Here is a 19120-nt window from a genome sequence, read left to right on the forward strand (position 1 = left end):
TCTCCACATTCAGAGATGAGGCCATAAGAGCCACTCTGCCTCCCTTCAAAGAGTGGCTATGGATATTATCACCTAGGAGGAAGTGACTCAGAATGAGGGCACTACAGGAGTGGACTTTAAAATACTCTATCACTACAGCAACATGTTCATTGTTAGAAACCGGAACAGGAGGGGACAAGCAAAGAGAAGAAAATGAAGATCACCTATCATCCCACATTGCAGGTATAATCACTGCCCATATTATAGTGACTCAGTTTCTAGACTTTTCCTCTAGGCATGTACACTTTGTCCACTTATAGGTTATTATTCCTGCTCTTCTTACCTGTTAGTATGGTTAATGAACACAACTTTAATTTTCATTAAATAATGTTCCCAAGCATCATTTCCAAGATCTGCATATTATACATACATTATTATTACCATTAATTCCTTTTTGTACATTGGATAGCTTCCTTTTTTTCACTTTTAACAGCAATATGTTGAACATTTTTATAACTATATTTTTATATATATTAGGGGGAATATTTTAACACTTTACTGTGCTCTTTTTCTCTGGCATTTGTACAGAAAGTGACCTAACACACCATGTCTGTCCAAGGCATCCATCTGCCAGGGACCACAGTCGAGGGGTGGGAGATTGGCTGTTTCAAGCAGTGATGCAAAGAAGAAAAAGCTAATATTTGAGATTTAAAACGTGATTTTGCAGCAAGATAGGTGGTTTGGAAATAAGATTTTGTCCAAAGGGAGATTTTTTTTTCTGAATTCTTTAGCTAAAGGAAGAAGACAGAAGCAATAGAGAGTTCTCAGTTGCCCCTTCTGTTCCTTGAGAATTATGAAAAGAGAGAGGGTGGCAGGTGCCAAGAATGGGAGATTCATGTTTAGGTCTTAGGGAGGCAACTGTCCTACAGACTGTGTCCACATCAAGGTAAACCAGACCATGCAGTGAGGTGGCAGAGGAAGGACTAAATGATTTCATTATAGTTTTAATTTGGAAGTATTTAATTATAAGCCACAATTTTAAAAATTTATTGTTCCTTTGGGTTTCTTTGTATCAGTTAGGTCTGGCTACATAATTCGTAGAATCCAGTGTAAAACAAATATGCAGGGCCTCTTTGAAAAGTATTGAGAATTTCAAGATGGTTCTAGTAGCCCATTAAGTCAAATGTTTTGTAAACAAGGGTCCTGGGTGACAGTACAGGTCCACACTCATGAAGGTAACCCTTGTATCATTATTTTCGGCCCATTCTCTATTGAGTTACAGGTTCTCAGCCCAGGATTCAGTGAACTTTTTCTCCAAAGGGCCAGGCAGTAAATATTTTAGGCTGATGGGAGCCGGCCTACGGTCTCCATGGCAACTATTGAACTGTTCTTTTGCAGCACAAAAGCAGCCATTGACAGTAGGAGAACAAATGCATGTGGTTATGCTACAATAAAATTTTATTTACAAAAACAGACTAAAGGCCATAGTTTGCCAACCTCTGTCTCAGACAGTTACTTTCTATTTTTTGCTATCCTTATATCCACTATCATGTCTTTCTCATGACAAGCTAATATAAAAAAAAATCTATATTTCCCCGCCCTGATAACTGAAGTTTTAGTGTACTTCGCCACTCATTTCCTGTTATTTATTACTGAGAATGTGAACTGGAAAAAAATTGTGCCTTGGGATATACATGGAGGCATTCTTTGTGACCTAATAAATATTTCATGGGCATTTGAAAGGAAAGTTTATTCTCTGAGGGGCATGGGGTTCAAAATATATTTATTAAATCAGCTTGATTAATTACTATTCATATCTTCTCTGTCCCTGGAACGTGGAAGTATTCAGACAGATGTCTTTCAGATTTCGGCTGAGATAATGTGGTTTTCATCTCCAGCAGTCAAAATAAATGTGAGTTATCTTAAAATATTTTCTAAATATTGAAGCATCCATGCATTTCTAGGATAAATTTCACTGGGTTGTAACATAGTATTCTTTTACTATACTGTTAGTTTTGTTGGAAATGTATTTAATTTAGGATTGAAAGTTTATATTCAAAAGTTTTGCCTGTGAACATACTATCTTTGATAGCTATTGACGTCTGATTTGTGCTAGCTTCCTAAATAAACTGAGAAATGCTCTATCTTTTCCTGTTTATTTTCTGTTCCTTAAAGATGTCTTAGAACTTTCCATGAAATCAACTGGTCTGGAATCAAATGATCTCCTCACCAGGATAAGTCAGCCACCCCCACCCTCAAACACCCAGATTCTGTTGGTGAGGGAAAGGCAAAATCTAAATGGGGAAATCTTAACTAAGGGAATGTCTAAAAAATAACAAGATTGGGTGATTATTACTACTGTGTTCCAGACTTGGGGATTTAGTAGTTGGACTTAGGAGGAAGAAGAGGATTTTGGAAGCTAAAAATAAACTACATATCCATGTATGTATAAATGTAAGAGCAATTATTTTTTGCTATCTTGAATACAGTTTGTCTTTTGAAAATCTATTCTCTAAAGTTTGTGTCTTGCTACATAATAATAACATTATTATTACTTCTTAACTTTTCTAAGGCCATTCCTTATTTCTGGTTCTTTTATGCCATGTCTTTTTCTCATACTTTATTTCAAATATATTTTCCATTTTGACATACAGTATTTTCAAGTATTTTATTCAGCAAGGGCCTGTGGATGGCATACATTGTGAATTTTTGCATGTCTGAGAAATGCTGGCTAAGGAATTTAAAAACCATATTTCACTCAAGATTATAATAATTGAGGCTTTTGAGCATTTACTGTAGAGTTAAAAAAAATAAAGCCAATCAAGTCTCATTTTCTTTCGGTTGGAGAAGCCTCTTATTTTCCTTTTTGGAAGAATGCACATTTTCCCTATTTATTAATATATTTTAAGATTTATTTAAAATTATTGATCATTTTGAAAAATCAGGCTGAGTACTTCATCCATCATTTGGATCTGAAGACTCTGCTCTTTCTGTAGCTCAGGAAAACTATCTGTGTCATGACTGTTTTCTGTGGTATTTCTCATAAAGGCTCTCTTCATAGAATTCTTGTTGACATCCATGAGGTATCCTTTGTATTTCTAAGCTCTTTCTTCATAATTTTAATTTTTGCATACCTCTGCTTAAGTTCTGGAAAAAGTTTCTCAACCTGTCTTCAGATATACTAGATCTGATTTTTGCAGTATTCAGTGGGGCAGTCAGGGCTGCCAATGGATTTGAATATTCAGAAATATTGTAGGCTTTTTCTCCAAAAATCTCATTTTCAATTTGTTCCTTTCTCATGACAGATTGTTCACGTGTGCTAAAGAGGCTGTCAACTCAACACTTATTGAAAATACTAATAAGACCTACTTTTGCTGAAAAGGTTTCCATGGTCATTACCACTTCTTTTATGTGACAACTATTATAAATGTCTTTTTAAAACTTGATTTGCTTTTTGGATAATAATGTCTTGATGCAAATGATCTGTATTCTCCTTTCTAGAAGAATGCATATCTATTGGAAATGCTTTCATATTTTCTTCACTTGCAAGTAACACTTGGTTAGGTACACCTGTTAGTCCGAATATTCACCAGAATAATTTTACCCATCATAAAAGATGAATTTTGTCAATCACATTTTCTCTCCATTTAACACTGAAGAGTTTTTTTAGGGCATTGTTTTCTTCTCATGTATGATTCTTCTTTAGTCCTTAAAATAAAAAATGTACACCAGGAAATTTTTTATTATTTAGTCTCTTAAAAATTAATTAATTTCAATTGTTACTTGGTGAGTCTATTCAATCTGCATCTTCTTAGCATTATATTCTTTTTTCTAAAATCAGAAAAATTCTCTTTGAATGTTTCTTCTAGACTATATTTCCACAATGAAAAATATCCAGTAACTTTGAATATCTCTTTTTGTCATTCTCTATGTATCATCTTCTCTCTCATCACTTTTATCTAACTAAATCAGTTTCCTGTTCAAATTATGAGAATTCCTCAAATGTGCCTTTATCATTTATTTCATTTTCTGCATTGCCATCTGCTCTTGACTGCTTCTCAGGTGACTTTAAAAATCGACTATCTTATTTTATACTTCCTGAATTGTTCTAGGTTTCCTTGTCTTCTCATTTCATATTTTAATGTGTTTCACAGTTTTCTTGTTTTATTTAACCTTGATGAAGTCACATGGTTCTATAATTTGACCTTTTTTTTTCACTACTGAAAATGCTTTCTATTAATACATTCTTCTTTTACCTCAAGAGTTTTGTTTAATCACTTACTTTACTAAAATTTTGCGGGCTCTATTGTTAATCCTTGTATATGATAGGTGTCACTGAGCTCCAAACTATATTTGATATGTACATATGTATATGCATATCATTTGATATGTATGTATCTAATATACATATATTTATATGTGTACACGTATTATATTGTTTCTTTGCATCATCTCATACTTATATACTTCTCCAAGAACTTAATCTAGGGAATGGGCATTGGTCTTGATGACTAAGTGAGTTTATGTTGTTTTATCAATCAGGGGAGAATGGGGAATGCAACAGAATTGTGGATTATTTCCACAAAGGAACTTTTTCCTTGCAATGTTTATTTGTTTTGGAAATGGATACACCATTCTAGCTTGCCATATGTAGGGCTTTCGCTTTCTTTTGTGTGTGTGTATGTGTGTGTGTGTGGTCTCTACCCCAGATTCACATTGCACTGTACTGAGGCTAGGGCCTCATTCCTTATCCCCATTGTAGCCACATAATCAAACACAGGATTCTCCCATTCCTCAGGAGGCCTAGGGTCTATGGGAGGGACTCAGTAATGCTGGACAGAGTCACTCTTATGAAGATTCCTGATGTCCACAGGTGTCTCCTCTGTGGTTTAACTTCCCCTTCTGCCATCCAACGCAGCTGTTTCTTTATAATGAAGCACAATGGCAACAGGGCTTCCTGGGGATGGTCTTGTCCCTCTTGTGTTCCACTATTTACTTCAAACTTACTTACAGATTTGGGGCTGTTCTTGAAACTCTCAACTTGAAAGTCTTCTTTTTAAATTTTTTTATTCTTATTTGTTATATATGACAGCAGAATGCATTACAATTCATATTACATGTATAGAGCACAATTTTTCATATCTCTGGTTATATACAAAGTATATTCACACCATTTGTGTCTTCATACATGACTTAGAGAAATGATATCCACCTCATTCCACCATGTTTTGTACCCCCTTGCACCCTCCCTTCCCCTCCCTCCCTTTTGCCTTATTTAGAGTTCGTCTAATCTTCCCATGCGCCTCCTTCCAACCCCACTATGAATCAGCCTCCTTATATCAGAGGAAACATTCAGCATTTGGTTTTGGCTAACTTCACTTAGCATCGTATTCTCTAATTCCATCCATTTACCTGCAAATGCCATGATTTTATTTCATCTCACTACAGTCAGAATGGCAGCTTAGAATACAAAAAACAATAAGTGTTGGCGAGGATATGGGGGGAAAGATACACTCATACACTGCTCGTGGGACTACAAAATGGTGCAGCTAATATGGAAAGCAGTATGGAGATTCCTTGGAAAACTGGGAATGGAACCACAATTTGACCCAGCTATCCCTCTCCTTGGTCTATACCCAAAGGACTTACAAACAGCATACTACAGGGACAAAGCCATATCAATGTTTATAGCAACACAATTCACAATAGCTAAACCTAAATTCACATCTAGATTGGTTGCAGAACCAACCTAGGTATGCTTCAATAGATGAATGGATAAAGAAAATGTGGTATATATACACAATGGAATATTACTCCTTGAAAATCTTTTTCTCCGTGTTTTTTATAACTTGGCAACAGAATTGAAAGTCAACTCTGATTGACCTCCTTCAGACTCAGTCCACTGTTTTGCTTTCTAGTGTCGTTTCTTATAAGTGTTTTGCACGTCAGTGCCACCATCCTATGGACATCAGCTTCCCCTGGACACATCCTAAGATCTTCTCTTTGGGGAGAATGGGTCAGTTTTAGGTGATAATGGGGGACAAAGGAGGGAGAAGCTGTCTATGCTTAGCTTCTTTTTCCAAAGTTGCAAACTTTCTCATTTTCATTGAGCCCCTCCTATTCAATTTTAGTTTGGGGGCTTACATGATTCCCTGAAATAACACTTCCAAAAGTCATCAAGGCCTTTATTTCAGCTAAAACATTTTAGTTCTTATCTTGCTGGACCTATTTAGAGTGTGCTATTTATTGATTCAGCCAGCTGATTTCTGAGTACCTAGCAGGTTCTTAGTAATGTACAAAGATTGATAATTACAACATTTTCCATGTACTGAGTACTCACTAAGCAGCAGGAATTGTTCTAGGCACTTTATATTCATTGCCATGTCATCATCACAGTTAGCATTGTGACCTGCTCTGTTCTGAGCAGGACCCTATGCAATACATACTACTGTTGCCCTTTTTACAGATGAGAAACCTGACTTCACAGAGAAGCTAAGTACACATTGAGAAGCTCAAGGACACACAGCTATTAAGTGGTAGGATTGGGATTTGAACTCTTTTTTCTTAAGAGTTCATACTCTTGGTTCCAAACACTGTTCATAAAGTCTTCCTGATGTGGAACTCTGTGCTCTTAACCACTGTGCAATGCTGCCCTCGTATGGAGGGGTCAGGAAATGTACAATTACGTTCAGTGTTGGGTCTGAGATAGTGAGCAGTACCAGAGAATTTTCACTAATTATTATGGGAATTTGGGAGTGGGTATTCCAGGAAAAGTTTAAAATTGGGCCACTTTAATGGCACTGGGAGTGCTGACATAGCTCCCCATTTTAATGGAACAAAGTATGCAAGGTGCCTTCAATCCTCCTCCCTTTTATTTCTTCGATATTTTGTATGACAGTTAATACTCAGGAAGACCATTTAATTTAAAATTCAAATGGAGACACTTCTGAGAATTAAAGAGGGCATTGTTAATTACTCTGGGACAATAAGAATAAACCATTGCTGTCATGGACAAATCAGAACGTTTGGCTGTCCTGTTAACAATGATCTTTATACCTCACATTTATTTATGCTTAGTATGATCCATGGTGACTATGACTGTTGGAAACTTACACTCAAGATTCTTCACTTTTATTTTCTACGTTTTCTATAAACCTAATATTTTCATTATTTTTATGTAGTGGGTAGTGGCAGAATGGTTATGATTCTGATCACAATCTTTATGCCATCAAATGTTGGAAAAGCCATATTCCAGAGGGATCCTACAGGTACTTATTAATCAGGGGTTCATCTTATTGCATATCTGGGATGAGGAAAAGAAGATAAGGTCACTGGAAGAGACACTGGAGGACAAACCCTGGAGTTTTCCATGTCCATTTCTCTCTTTTAAAAATGTTTTTATTATTGCACTGTAGTTATACATAATAGTGGGGTTCATTTTGACATAATCATACATGGATGGAATAATTTGCTCCATTTTAGTCCCCAGTACTTCTACTTTCCCTCCCATCATCCCTTCTTGGTTTCTCTTCCTTTATTTTCTTCTCCATTTCTTGATAATGTACCACTGCACTGCTTATTATGGGATATGAGTTATATGGGGCTGTGAAATTCTGAACATGGAAGGGATTTTTTTTTAATCAGGGATTGAACTCAGAGCCACATTCCCAACCCTATTTTGTATTTTATTTAGAGACAGGTTTCACTGAGTTGCTTACTGCCTTGCTTTTGCTGAGGCTGGCTTTGAACTTGTGATCCTCCTGCCTCAGCTTCCTGAGCAGCTGGGATTACTTGCGTGCACCACCTTGCCTGGCCAGGGAAGGGATTTTGAATAAAGATGTAATGTGGGAGGGGGCTGTTTTTTCTTAACTACTTTTGGAACCCAGGGAGCCCACAACTAATGATGGGAGGGGACCCAGTAGGAGTAATCTTATCAAAGGATAAGTGGGCACCACCTAGGTAAGGATGGGAGCAGTGGTGAAGGGCATCACAGCTAGTGGCAAGAAAATGCACGGGTTAGTTTCAGAAACTGCACAGTAGTTTCATTAGAAATTGCAAAGGTGCAGGAAGTGGTCAGAGATGAAACTGGGAAACACAGAGTGGACCGAGCAATAAGGGTCTTGAATATTTATTAAGAAGTTTATACTTTAACTGAAAAAGTTTCATAGGTGTTTAAAGGCCAAGAGGTGGGGCTTGGAGAAGATGGTATTGAGCTTATATTTATGTTTTAAAAGATCAATTTGGGACCAGTGCCAAGAATACAAAATATGGAGAGGGGTTAAGAAAGGAGGCAAAGAGAGTAGTTTTGAGAATGTTTCAGTAAACTAGGAAAACATGGTGGAGATAAGGCACCGAGAAGCCAGAGAACGGGTATTCCAGGGCAGCTGTGGGAGTTGACATGGTCAGGCCTTGCAGAGTGATAAAGAGGAGTACTGCCCCGGTTTATGGTGCCACCAAGACTAGGAATAGAGAAGGAAAGGACTGTGGGGGGAAACTCCTAGATGAGCACCCTTCTTTTGAAAGGCGGTCCCTCCTGGTACCAGGGTTCAGTTCTCCACCGGATCTCTACCCCCCTCACTGCTCTGACTGCTTCTTCTCAGCTCTGATTCATGAAGCTTCTTCTTTTACCCAGAAAATTCCTGTTGGCAAGTCCTCTGGGCTGGACCTTGGCCATCTTCCTCTTCAAACTGCATCTCTTCCTGACATTTTAAAATCCTGATAATATCTTGATATTATTTATTAGCCATACCCACATTCTCAACTACTGCCCTTGGGCTAACAACATTCAAGCCTTTATTTTCAGTTCCAACTCACTAATCCAACCGCCTACTCAACGTCTCCACCCAAATATCCTGCATGTTCAGACTCAGCATGTCCATACCAAGCTTTTTCCCTCTGAAACATGCTCCTTACTGTCCCATTTGCTCTCAGTAAGTCGCTCAAGTCCTATCGCTACTCTGTATAAAGAGCTTCCAATTTCATTTATTCTTTTTTCCACATCCTCACTACAAGAATAGGTGATACCCACACAGAGACACTTGCCTTCTCTGTCTTTACAAACTTGCATCCCAAAACATACTTTCGTTGGGATAAAATCCAAACCCTCTCCAGAGTCGCACTCATATCACAGAGAAGAAGATATGTCACCTACCTTTCCTATATGTTTATAATCTGACAAAATCCTGTTCAATGTCACCTCCTCTATGAAGCCTCCTAAATCCCCCTCATATCAACCAAAATTATTTTAACAACTGTTTCCCCAATGCCTGTCTCTTCCACTAAGCTAAGAGCTCCTTGAGAATCAGGATATGTCTCTCAAGCATTTTGTAATTCCACAAGTCCAGCACAGTATGATAAATACCAAGCTGACATGATGTGTTCCTTACCCTAGACTCCTTAAAATCTAAGGACCACACTGTTTCTCTAGGGGCAATTACCACCACCACCATGACCACAAACATCATCATTACCATTGCCACCACCATTACCCCATCACCACCACCACCACTGACATCTCTTACCACCATCATCATTATCATTCCTATCACCATCACTACCATCACGATCATCACTACCATCACCATCAATATCACCACCACTACTGTCACCAGTGCTAACATCATCATGAATAGCCTCATCATCCTTACCATCATTATCATCACTAGCACCATTACTACCATCACCAGTATCCCTATCTTCATCACCATCTATCACTTGGCACACAAGTGCCAAATAATTTCTTGAAAGGCTTTAATTTTATTTAATCCTTACAACACTTCTGTGAGCATACATTAAAATGCCTATTATATTAATGAAAAAAAAAACACCTGAGTTTCAGAGAGACTTAAATAATCTGCCAAGCTCATAATGCTTGGTGAATGATGGAGCTGACACTTGAAAATGGAAATACCTAATACCAAAGCTGTTCCTCTGAACCCCTATGTTTGAGGCTCTGTTCATCGCCATGAAGCACCAGAGTACAGTCCATGCCTGGAGTCTTGTCAGAAAGGGAGCAGAAATCTGTCCAAGTTAGTGAACAGCGTGGTTTACATGTGTATGCAGACGTGGTGGGACCTGGTGACACTGAAGAGCAAAGCACAACCTACCTGTAACCTTGTCTTTTCTTCCTCTATATCATGTTGAGCTCCTCTTACCACAATCTAAAATAACATCTCTCTGGGCACAGTGGCACATGCCTCTATTCCATGCAACTTGAGTGGCTGAGGCAAGAGGATCACAAATTCAAGGCTGTCCTCAGCAGTTTAGAGAGACCCTCAGCAACTTAGCAAGACCCTGTCTCTAAATAAAATATTTAAAAAATGGCTGGGGATGTGGCTCATTGGTTAAGTGCCCCGGATTCCATTCCTGGTACCAAAAATAAAAGCAAATGCAAAGGCATTTATGTATTGGTTATCACAATGACTAGAAGGCTAATGGTACTCGGAAAGCAAGGATCAGAGAGGCTAAGCATCCTCCAGTCCTTTCTAGTGAAAAACTATCTCACTGAATAGCCAACAACACCCACTTGGAGAAACACTAGTTGGAGCCCAGACACTTGATTCAACTCTGAGTCAGTCTCTTAGTATATGGGCATCCTTCTTAGTTCAGCCGCTACAGCATTTAAGGGCTTCTTTCCCTCCCCGGCCTGTCAAATTCCCTCACATTCCATCAACTATGGAAAAAGAGATTCTTATCTTTCACAAATATTCATGTAAACTTAGGTGGCAGAGAAGCACTTCTAATCTCTCTTTCAACCTTTCATTTAATCTAATTTATCCCCTACCCACTGCACTGAATGTTTCACCTGAAGTAGGGAAGGTTGGGGAGAGGAGGAAATGAACAGGAGGCATCACATTCCAATCCTGGGCAGATGTGAAGTCTCATGTCTGACAGTAATTCCAGACTGATGAAGAGAGCCAAGACATAGCTCCAAATTGACCTTTTTTCCAGAAGTCTTACCTCTTCCCCTATCTCTATGATTATTTCTTTCTTGCTTACTCAGGTCATAGCAGTGTATAATTATGTTTGCAGTAGAGGCATTTCATGCCCACTCATTTCTGGCTTTCCTTTTCTTTTGGACACATCTCTTTGGTCCCTTTCCATAGGATGAGGCCATGTGAACTAGTTCTGGCCAATGGGCTGCCATTTCTAGCTGGAGCATCTCCCTGCCAACAAGGCATTTTCCAGCATTTTCTTCCTTTGCAGCTGGATGGTGAAACAGGTGCCAAGAAGGAGTCTCTGTCAGCCTGGCTCCCAAAACAACCACGAGGAGCCCCTGTTGTACCCCATCAAACATGGAGCATATCCAAAGAATAAACTTTTCCTGTTTTACTGAAATTGGGCCTGTTTGTTACCGTAGCATAACCTCACCAACTCTGATTGTCTCAATGTTTGTTTGTTTCTTTGTTTATATTTTGGGTACCGAGGATTGAACCCAGGGCACTTGACCACTGAGCCTCATCCCCAGCCCTATTTTGTATTTTATTTAGAGACAGGGTCTCACTGAGTTACTTAGCACCCTGCCTTTGCTGAGGCTGGCTTTGAACTCGCAATCCTCCTGCCTCAGCCTCCTGAGCTGCTGGGATTTCAGGTGTGCACCACCAAGCCCGGCTGGTTAAATATTCTTTGGCCTATTCGGATTCTTCATCTTAGTACAGAGATTGTAAGTCAGAGAGGCTTGGGGCTGAGCCTTGATTTCACCACTGAGAGTGGCCTGGGCTAGCTTCCCTAAACCTCATTTTCCTCATGTGTGAAATGGTGATCGTGACTGTATAGATATTATGAGAACTGCACAGACTAAATGGTGAAATGTTACCAGACATTGTTTGCATCAAGTATTGTGTTATACCTATCTTTACTGTTGTCCACTCCTAAGTTCAATATTGAGATGTATTTACACTAAATGAATGGAAAGAATCAGTTGAGTCAAACTGAAGAAATCTCATTACTTTTTCAATATGACCCTGACACATCAGAAAACCATGACAAGTAATGCCCAAATACCTTCTTTCTCTTTTGCTACAGAATCATGAGTGGGAGAAGTGAGATCCATTCTCTTGCTCCCACACCAAAAATGGATACACGTTCTAAATTAGCATGAAGCAAATCTCATTTGCATTTATGTGACAGCCAAGTCTCCTTAAGGGATGCCAAAGGTCTTTATTCCTAGACCACTAGGAGTCCTTTAGCATTTGGAGATAATTATAGGTTATCTTAGGACGGATGTCTTCTTCCAGCACTCCTGGATTCTATTCTCAGCTTGACATTGAGTTTTACCAGTTCTCCACAGCTAAGGAAAGTAGAGATAATTACTTGGCTGACCCAGACAGAAAAACAAAACACTTTTGCCTTATTTACTTTATTTTTGACCCATATGCCAAACCTTCCAATTTGTGGGAAGTTCTACCAACTATTGCCTGGCCTGATAAGCCTTCTCCAAATCTGGAACCCAATATGTGAAATATTTTTAAAAAATATTTTTTAGTTATAGATGGGCACAATGCATTTATTTTATTCATTTATTTTTATGTGGTGCTGAGGATTGAACCCAGGGCCTCACCCATGCTAGGTAGGCAAGGGCTCTACCACTGAGCTACAACTGTAGCCCCTAGGTGGAGCATTTAGAACTAACCACAGAATCCATCTCAAGACAGAGAAAGAGAGAAATAAAGAAAGAAAGGGAGGGAGGGAGGGAAAAATATCCTGTCCTCTGAAGAATTCTTTTTCTGATGTCTTTTTAAGTTATTATTGCAGCACTTTAAAAGTACTTTCTAATGGACTCGTTTTCCTTCTTCAGAGCCAATTTTGCATTTTCATTATGTTAAGCCATCTTCCAAAGTATTTCTGAAATAAGCTACATCCATGTGTCTTAGCCCATCTGCAAACTTGAGTTTCCCTCTTCCATTCAGATTCAGTCTGAACAATTCACCAACTTATCGGACCTTTAAGTGCAGGATAACCAGATGTCCTAATATACCTCAAGGTCAGCTCCATCACTTCACCCCCCCCCCCCCGAGATCCTTATAGCATCTGGGTGGGCTGCAGGGGGTCGGAGTTCCTGAAACTTTCAATCAACTGCAGCTGATTTAACAGTGGAGCAGTAGTTCCTCAATTAAGCAATCTGAGCTGCTTTCTGTACCATGATTTACTGAAACTCTGATGCAGGGAATTTTAACTCCTGGAACCCACCCAGTTCCTCCAGTTGTACTGCCATGTGCTTCTCATTATAGCCCAACTGTGCAGGGCAGAGATGAACAGAAAGAACTGGGCTGGGAGTCAGAAGCAGACGTCGTTCTAGTTGTGTCATGATCTAATCCCCGTCCCTGAGCAGGTCACTTAACCCAGTGGGTTGAACAAAGATTTTCTTCTTATCCATAAATTAGGAACAGCAATCCTGCTGGCTCTACCTACCAAAAAAGGTTGTCTCTGATGTCTTCGTAAAGGAGTGTAAGAGTTTGTGAGACTTGCATAAGTTTCAACTCTAAAGAATTTCTTTTGTGAGTAGATAGTTGGGAATCCAGAAGGTATTTTCTCAGAAAAGCAATACTAGACCCGGTAGTGATGTTTCCAGTCTAACACTACAAAAATCTGTCTCATGACCATACCTCTGGGGCATAACACATAGTAAGGGTCCTACAAATCATCACCACCAGGGGGTCACCCAATGCTGGGTGCTGTGGTTGGAAGTCTGGGTGGATGGCAAGATGGGGTGCCTGTGTATGGGGAAAAGAGGTGAAAACTGATGCTGGACAAAAAGGAAAAGGGACTTGGGGCTACCATGGTAAGGAGCACATGGTGAGGCTGTGGGGGGCCTTTTTCAATGTAAGGATTTATTGGGTGCAGGAAAGAAATGACAGGTTTTGACTTTGGAAAGTTCTATAAATAGAGCTGTTCAGTGCCTTCTCCCACCCTGCCACCTCCTCCACTCTCCTGTTCTATTCCCTATGTTCTATTTTTGAAGTCTTTAGGGCATATATACTATAGCCAGAGTCAAGATGGAAAATCCACTTTCTGCAATTAAGTGTCTAATAGCTCAATTTTTATAAAATAAACCAATGTGTGATACATAAATGTATATTGTAATAACAGAAGGGCCCTGAAGGAGAGGGCCATTTTTGTCCAGGGGTTGGTCAAATGGGTGCACTGATCTTTGCAATCCTGGCCTGGAAGACTTAGAAGAGGCTAACTGCTCCTTTACTGTTTTTCTTCTGGACAGAGGCCTTCCAAATCTGACTTTTCAAATCCCTGATTGAATTCCCAGCAATCTACTTTTCCTGACTATAACAAGAAAAGCATGTTTAAATGAACATGAAATTCCATCAGTATAAAGCCTAGTGCAGCCCAGTCGCCAAAGCTGCTAATAATGCCCTATTGTGTTACTGTGGTGTCCTAGGTTATCATTAGGCAGTCTTTGCTCCTGGTTGAGAAAACATGACATTCCATTAAATGCATAATCTGGGTTCCCTCCAAGCCAGAGATGCATCCTGCCTGAAGTCGAAATGAGCTGGGATTCAATGCCATGGAAAAGAGAACCAGTTGCAGGGTTGGGGAGAAGAAGAGAATGGTGGATTCCTTTCCCTGTGATCCACTGGTCTCAGCCTGTAGACAGGGTCTAGGCAGCCAGCAGATCTTAGAAGCCCAAGGAAAAAACAAGTCAGCATTTTTTCCCTTCCTGCTCTGCTGTGGTTGGGTGCTGGACAGCAATGTCTCAGGAGGTTCTAAGACAAAAGACTATATCTTTAGGGACCACCCCAGGAGGCTGTCTGTCCTGGTTGCCTGTTGGCCCATCCCCCAGCTCTGGACTCAACAGTCACATAAATTAGCCTGGCTGGAGGTGATAAGCTGGAGCTGCACACATGAACAACCAAATCCTAGCAAGTTTTTATTCAGCACATACTATCCCTGCCTTCAGGTAACAGGACAACCAAAGGAACTCAAAGTCATCCACCTAAATGTAAAGGTATGTGCCTGTAAAGGTTTCCCTACCCCTTGAGCATTTTGGGGTCCCTAATGTGCTTCAAAAGATCCACTAGCACATTCAAAAATTTATTTCAGGAGTAAATACAAAAGAAGCAACTTCTTGTATAAATAGAGGGGCAAGGAACTCAGCACACTGGTTAGAGACCTTCTTTCTCCACACCTGATTTTTAAAAAACTAATGTATTTTTGTTGAAAATAAAATTAATATATGCTTATTATAGAAAATTTTAAAAATTCAGAAAAGCATAAAAACAGAAGTTAAAAAATCGTGCTTCTAGAGAGAAATACCATTACCATATCAGGTAAATAGTCATACATAAATGTGTTTCATTTTTTACAAAGGTAGAATCAAAATGCATACAATGTTTGGTAACTAACCGCATTTTCTCCCTAGAGTATAAACATTGCCTATTTCTCCTAAAATATCTTCCCAGCATGCAAAATATACAATACATATTTAATACTCTGCATATTACATGTCTTACTTAAATCCCCTGTTGTTGAACATTTATGTCATTTTCAACTTTTTATTGCTTTAAACAGCACGACCATTAGCATATGTTTAGGTACTTTTCTGTGACCATTTGGATTTATCTTTAAGATATGGAATTGTTGGATGGAAAAGTAGACCCCATCATATTTTTTAAAGCATATGATATATATTGCCAAATTATCTTCTGGTCTTCAATACAGTAACCACATGTGACTATTTAAATTAACAAATAAAATAAAAATTCACGTCCTCAACCTCCCTAGACACATTTCAAGTGTCAACAGTCACATATGGCTAGAAGCTACCCTATTGGACAACACAGACACAGAACATTTTCATTATCCTAGAAAGTTCTATTGAACAACGCAAGTCTAGAAAGAGGGTACCAATTTATATTTTCCCTAGTAAGATGTGACAGTGCTTACAAGCTGGCAAGTAATGAATATTGTGAATCTTTAAAATTTTTTGCCAACCTAATAACAATTTTATCTTGTTTGATTTTTTTTCCATTTCTCTGATTACTAGTAAAGTTGAACTTTTTTGACTATTTGTTGACTTTCATATATATTTTTCTCCTGTAAATTATGCAGTAAGACTATTTTTATTGAGGTGATGCATGTGTGTGTTTTAATATGTAAATACAATATAGCTTGTATGTATTATATTTATATATAGTTTATACACATAAATATGTATATCATATATTTATATATATATTTGTGTGTGTGTATTTATTTTTCTTTTTTGGTGTTGGGACCAAACCCAGGACCTCCCACATGCTAGGTAAGCACTTTAGCACTAAGCTACGTCCTTTCTGGCCCCTCCACATTTTATATAGTAAGATCATCTTAAGAGAATGATTAATGTTGCAAACATTTCTGTAACTTGTTATTATATCTTATTCATGCCTTTTTATTTATGAAAGTGTAGAATTTTGATATATTCAAATCTGTATTTTTCTTTATGGTTTCTATACTATTATTATACTTTAAAAGCTCTAAACCTAAGATTATAGCAATATTCATCTAAATGATCTTCTAGCTCTTTGATCATTTCATTTTAAACATTTAAATTTTCAGTCCTTCTAGAATTTATTTTGGTGTGTGGTACAAAGTATAAATCTATCCTTTGGATCCCCACACGTTATCAATCCTTTGTCCAAAAAAATTCCCTACTGATTCAAAAATTTCACTAAATGCTTATATGTACTTGGATTTCTATTTTTGTCTCTCTGTTCTTTGGCCTTTACCCTCCTGTTTTAATTAACTTGTATTTTTTTAATATTTGGAAAGTATTTCTTTATTATTCATTTCCAAAAATGTTTTATTTCTTTTTACTTGTGTTTTTCCCCTATCAGATAAGCCTAGAACCATTTTGTTAAATTCCAGCCATCACCAAAATAAATTCTTTCAGAACTTAAGACTAAAAAGTTTAATTCACTGTATGAACTGCTTTGGGGAGAACTGATTATCTCTATAGTTTTGAGGCATTCCATTCAGGGAATGGTGATTCTGCCCATTTTGTCAAGTTTTTTCTGTTTGCCCCTCTGAACTAGTTTTCAAAACAACACAAATGCTGATCATCTCTGAGGGTTTTCAGACAGTGTCCCTGAGTCTAGGATCTAGTGCTCCCAGCCACCAGAAGTTAACAAAAGAAATTCCACTTCTTAGTATTGGATTATATTTTCAGTATCCACCTTCTCATAAATCTGCAAGAAAGAGATCTCACTTTTCATCCAAAGAATCTGGAGTTCAAAACAGACTTTACGGAAAAACCAAACTCCAGGGGCAACTGCAAAGCACATTTGGTGTCTAGCTGGCCAGCTTATTTTGCTGGACTCTTTTTCCAATTCCCAAATACTTTCCAGTCTGTGAAATTCATCTCCCTACCGCTGTAACTGCAAGGCGCTCCACTGGTTTTAGTGAGCAGGGATCTTCTCTGAGGGGCTTTTTTTTTTTTTTTTTTTTTTTTTTTTAATTGTTGAAGGTGGTTTTTAACAGATAGCAGGGAGCTTCCCTGAGTGCAGCTTGGCAAGCCTATGGGGAATCTGGGAAGTGTTGAACTGGTCAGAGTTCAGCTCTCCCTTGATCAAAGTCCTGAAGTCTAAACACTCTCCACCTTTAACAAGGAAACCAGGGCTCCAGCACCTCCCTGGTAGCCCACTAGTCAAAATGATCAAGAGCCTGATTTCTCCTCCACCGAGGTTCTCAAGGCAAAGGAGAGAGAGAATTTACCAGGCAGAGGGGAAACGTGGCTGATATCTTATGAGCCAAGGTTGCAACTAAACATCCTGCAATGTACAGGACAGTCTCCACAACAAAGAATGACCAAGCTTAAACCTCAATAGTGTTATGGTTGAGAAACCCTATCTTGCATTTTCATTAAGTGCCCAAGCTGAACATACATTATATTATGGGGGACAAGGAGAATGCATTTTTTGTAGGACACGGTTTTTAAAAAGAGACCATTGACTTTGAAATGCCGACGTCTCTTTAAAGTGTCTGCAAGTTCTGCCTCTGGCAAGCAAGACTTTCTCAGGAAAATGAGAGGGAGCCTCAGAAACGCAGTGAGTCAACAGCATCCTCCAAGTTTCACGCACGCTCCTCGGTCACAAAGAGCAAGACAGAAAAGAAGTTTGTGCCCCAAACCAGCAGCGTCGCCTCTCCAGCGGGCTGGGGCGGCACAGGAGAGGGATGGGAGGAGCGCTCCCCAACAAAGGCGCAGCACTCGCCGCCACCACCTCCCGTGGTCCCTCTTGGTCCCTTGAGATGCACGCCTGTCCCAAAGCGACCCTGCCAACCCGCCCTGACCGGGGAGAAAGCATCATCACCAGCTTAGCCTAGAGTGAAAGGCTCATGGCACTTACTTGTCCAAAATGAAGTACAGGTCAAATCCCCCGTAGCAGGCTGGACCCCCATCCTCCCTGCGTCCCCCTTGCCCGGCGCAGATAAGCACAAGAGTGGCCAAAGAGAGCCACTTGAAGCCAATGACGAGGGCTTTCTGCTCCACGGTGGCCATGACCCACAGCCCAGGGAGAGAGAGTGGGGTCTTCTTCTCACGCTCCGCGAGCTCGCCACGACCCTCAGGGACACGCCATCCGAGGGCCCCTCCTTTTGGGCTCTTTATTCCCCCTCGCTCCCTAGAAACTCCCCGGAAGCAATTGTCTGGAGGAGTTCAAGGTTTTCCTTCTGGTTTCCGCTTCGATTCTGTTTCTAGGTTTCAGGTTTCAAGAATCTCAATACTGTACTCCGCTTTTTCAAAAAAGAGACTGCTCCGGGGTTCGGACGGTGGGACCGCTCCCCAGGCTGCGCGGAGGTTTTGCAATTGAAGCAGTTCCGTCCTGACGATTCTTTGTCCCAGATTTTAAGTATTATGGGGTGGGTTTTCAAATTGTTCTTGGTTGGGGCAGTGCTTTGCCTTTTCTCCCTCCCCATTACCCCCCTTTCTTATTTTTGGAGGAACAAAGTCCAAAGAGTGCCACCTTGTGGCCAGAGATGGCGAAAGCACGCACCGGGGTCCGTGGGAGTGTGGCTCAGAAGGGAGCTGGGGAGACTTAGAGATGCGATGCGGGGTACAAACCTTATGTTCCTTATCATTTTCAGGTAAAGGGCATATGTTTTCTTATTCCTTCCTTTTCCTTGTGCACCTTCCTCCTTCCCCCCCCCCCCC

The 19120-nt window shown here is 39.6% G+C and overlaps 1 protein-coding gene across 1 annotated transcript in view; it reads right to left on the reverse strand.

Moving 5' to 3' along the window:
• The window catches only part of Antxr1 (ANTXR cell adhesion molecule 1), a 170201-nt gene extending 151353 nt beyond the window's left edge, over positions 1–18848 (reverse strand). Inside the window, exon 1 of the mRNA XM_015479371.2 lies at positions 18318–18848. Coding sequence (XP_015334857.2) covers positions 18318–18469 — 152 coding nt within the window. The 5' untranslated portion in view covers positions 18470–18848. The remainder of the gene's footprint in view (positions 1–18317) is intronic.
• Positions 18849–19120: the final 272 nt, after the last annotated feature.

Source organism: Marmota marmota, unplaced genomic scaffold (genome assembly GCF_001458135.2).
Source record: "Marmota marmota marmota unplaced genomic scaffold, marMar, whole genome shotgun sequence".
In the NCBI taxonomy this organism is placed as follows: domain Eukaryota; kingdom Metazoa; phylum Chordata; class Mammalia; order Rodentia; family Sciuridae; genus Marmota; species Marmota marmota.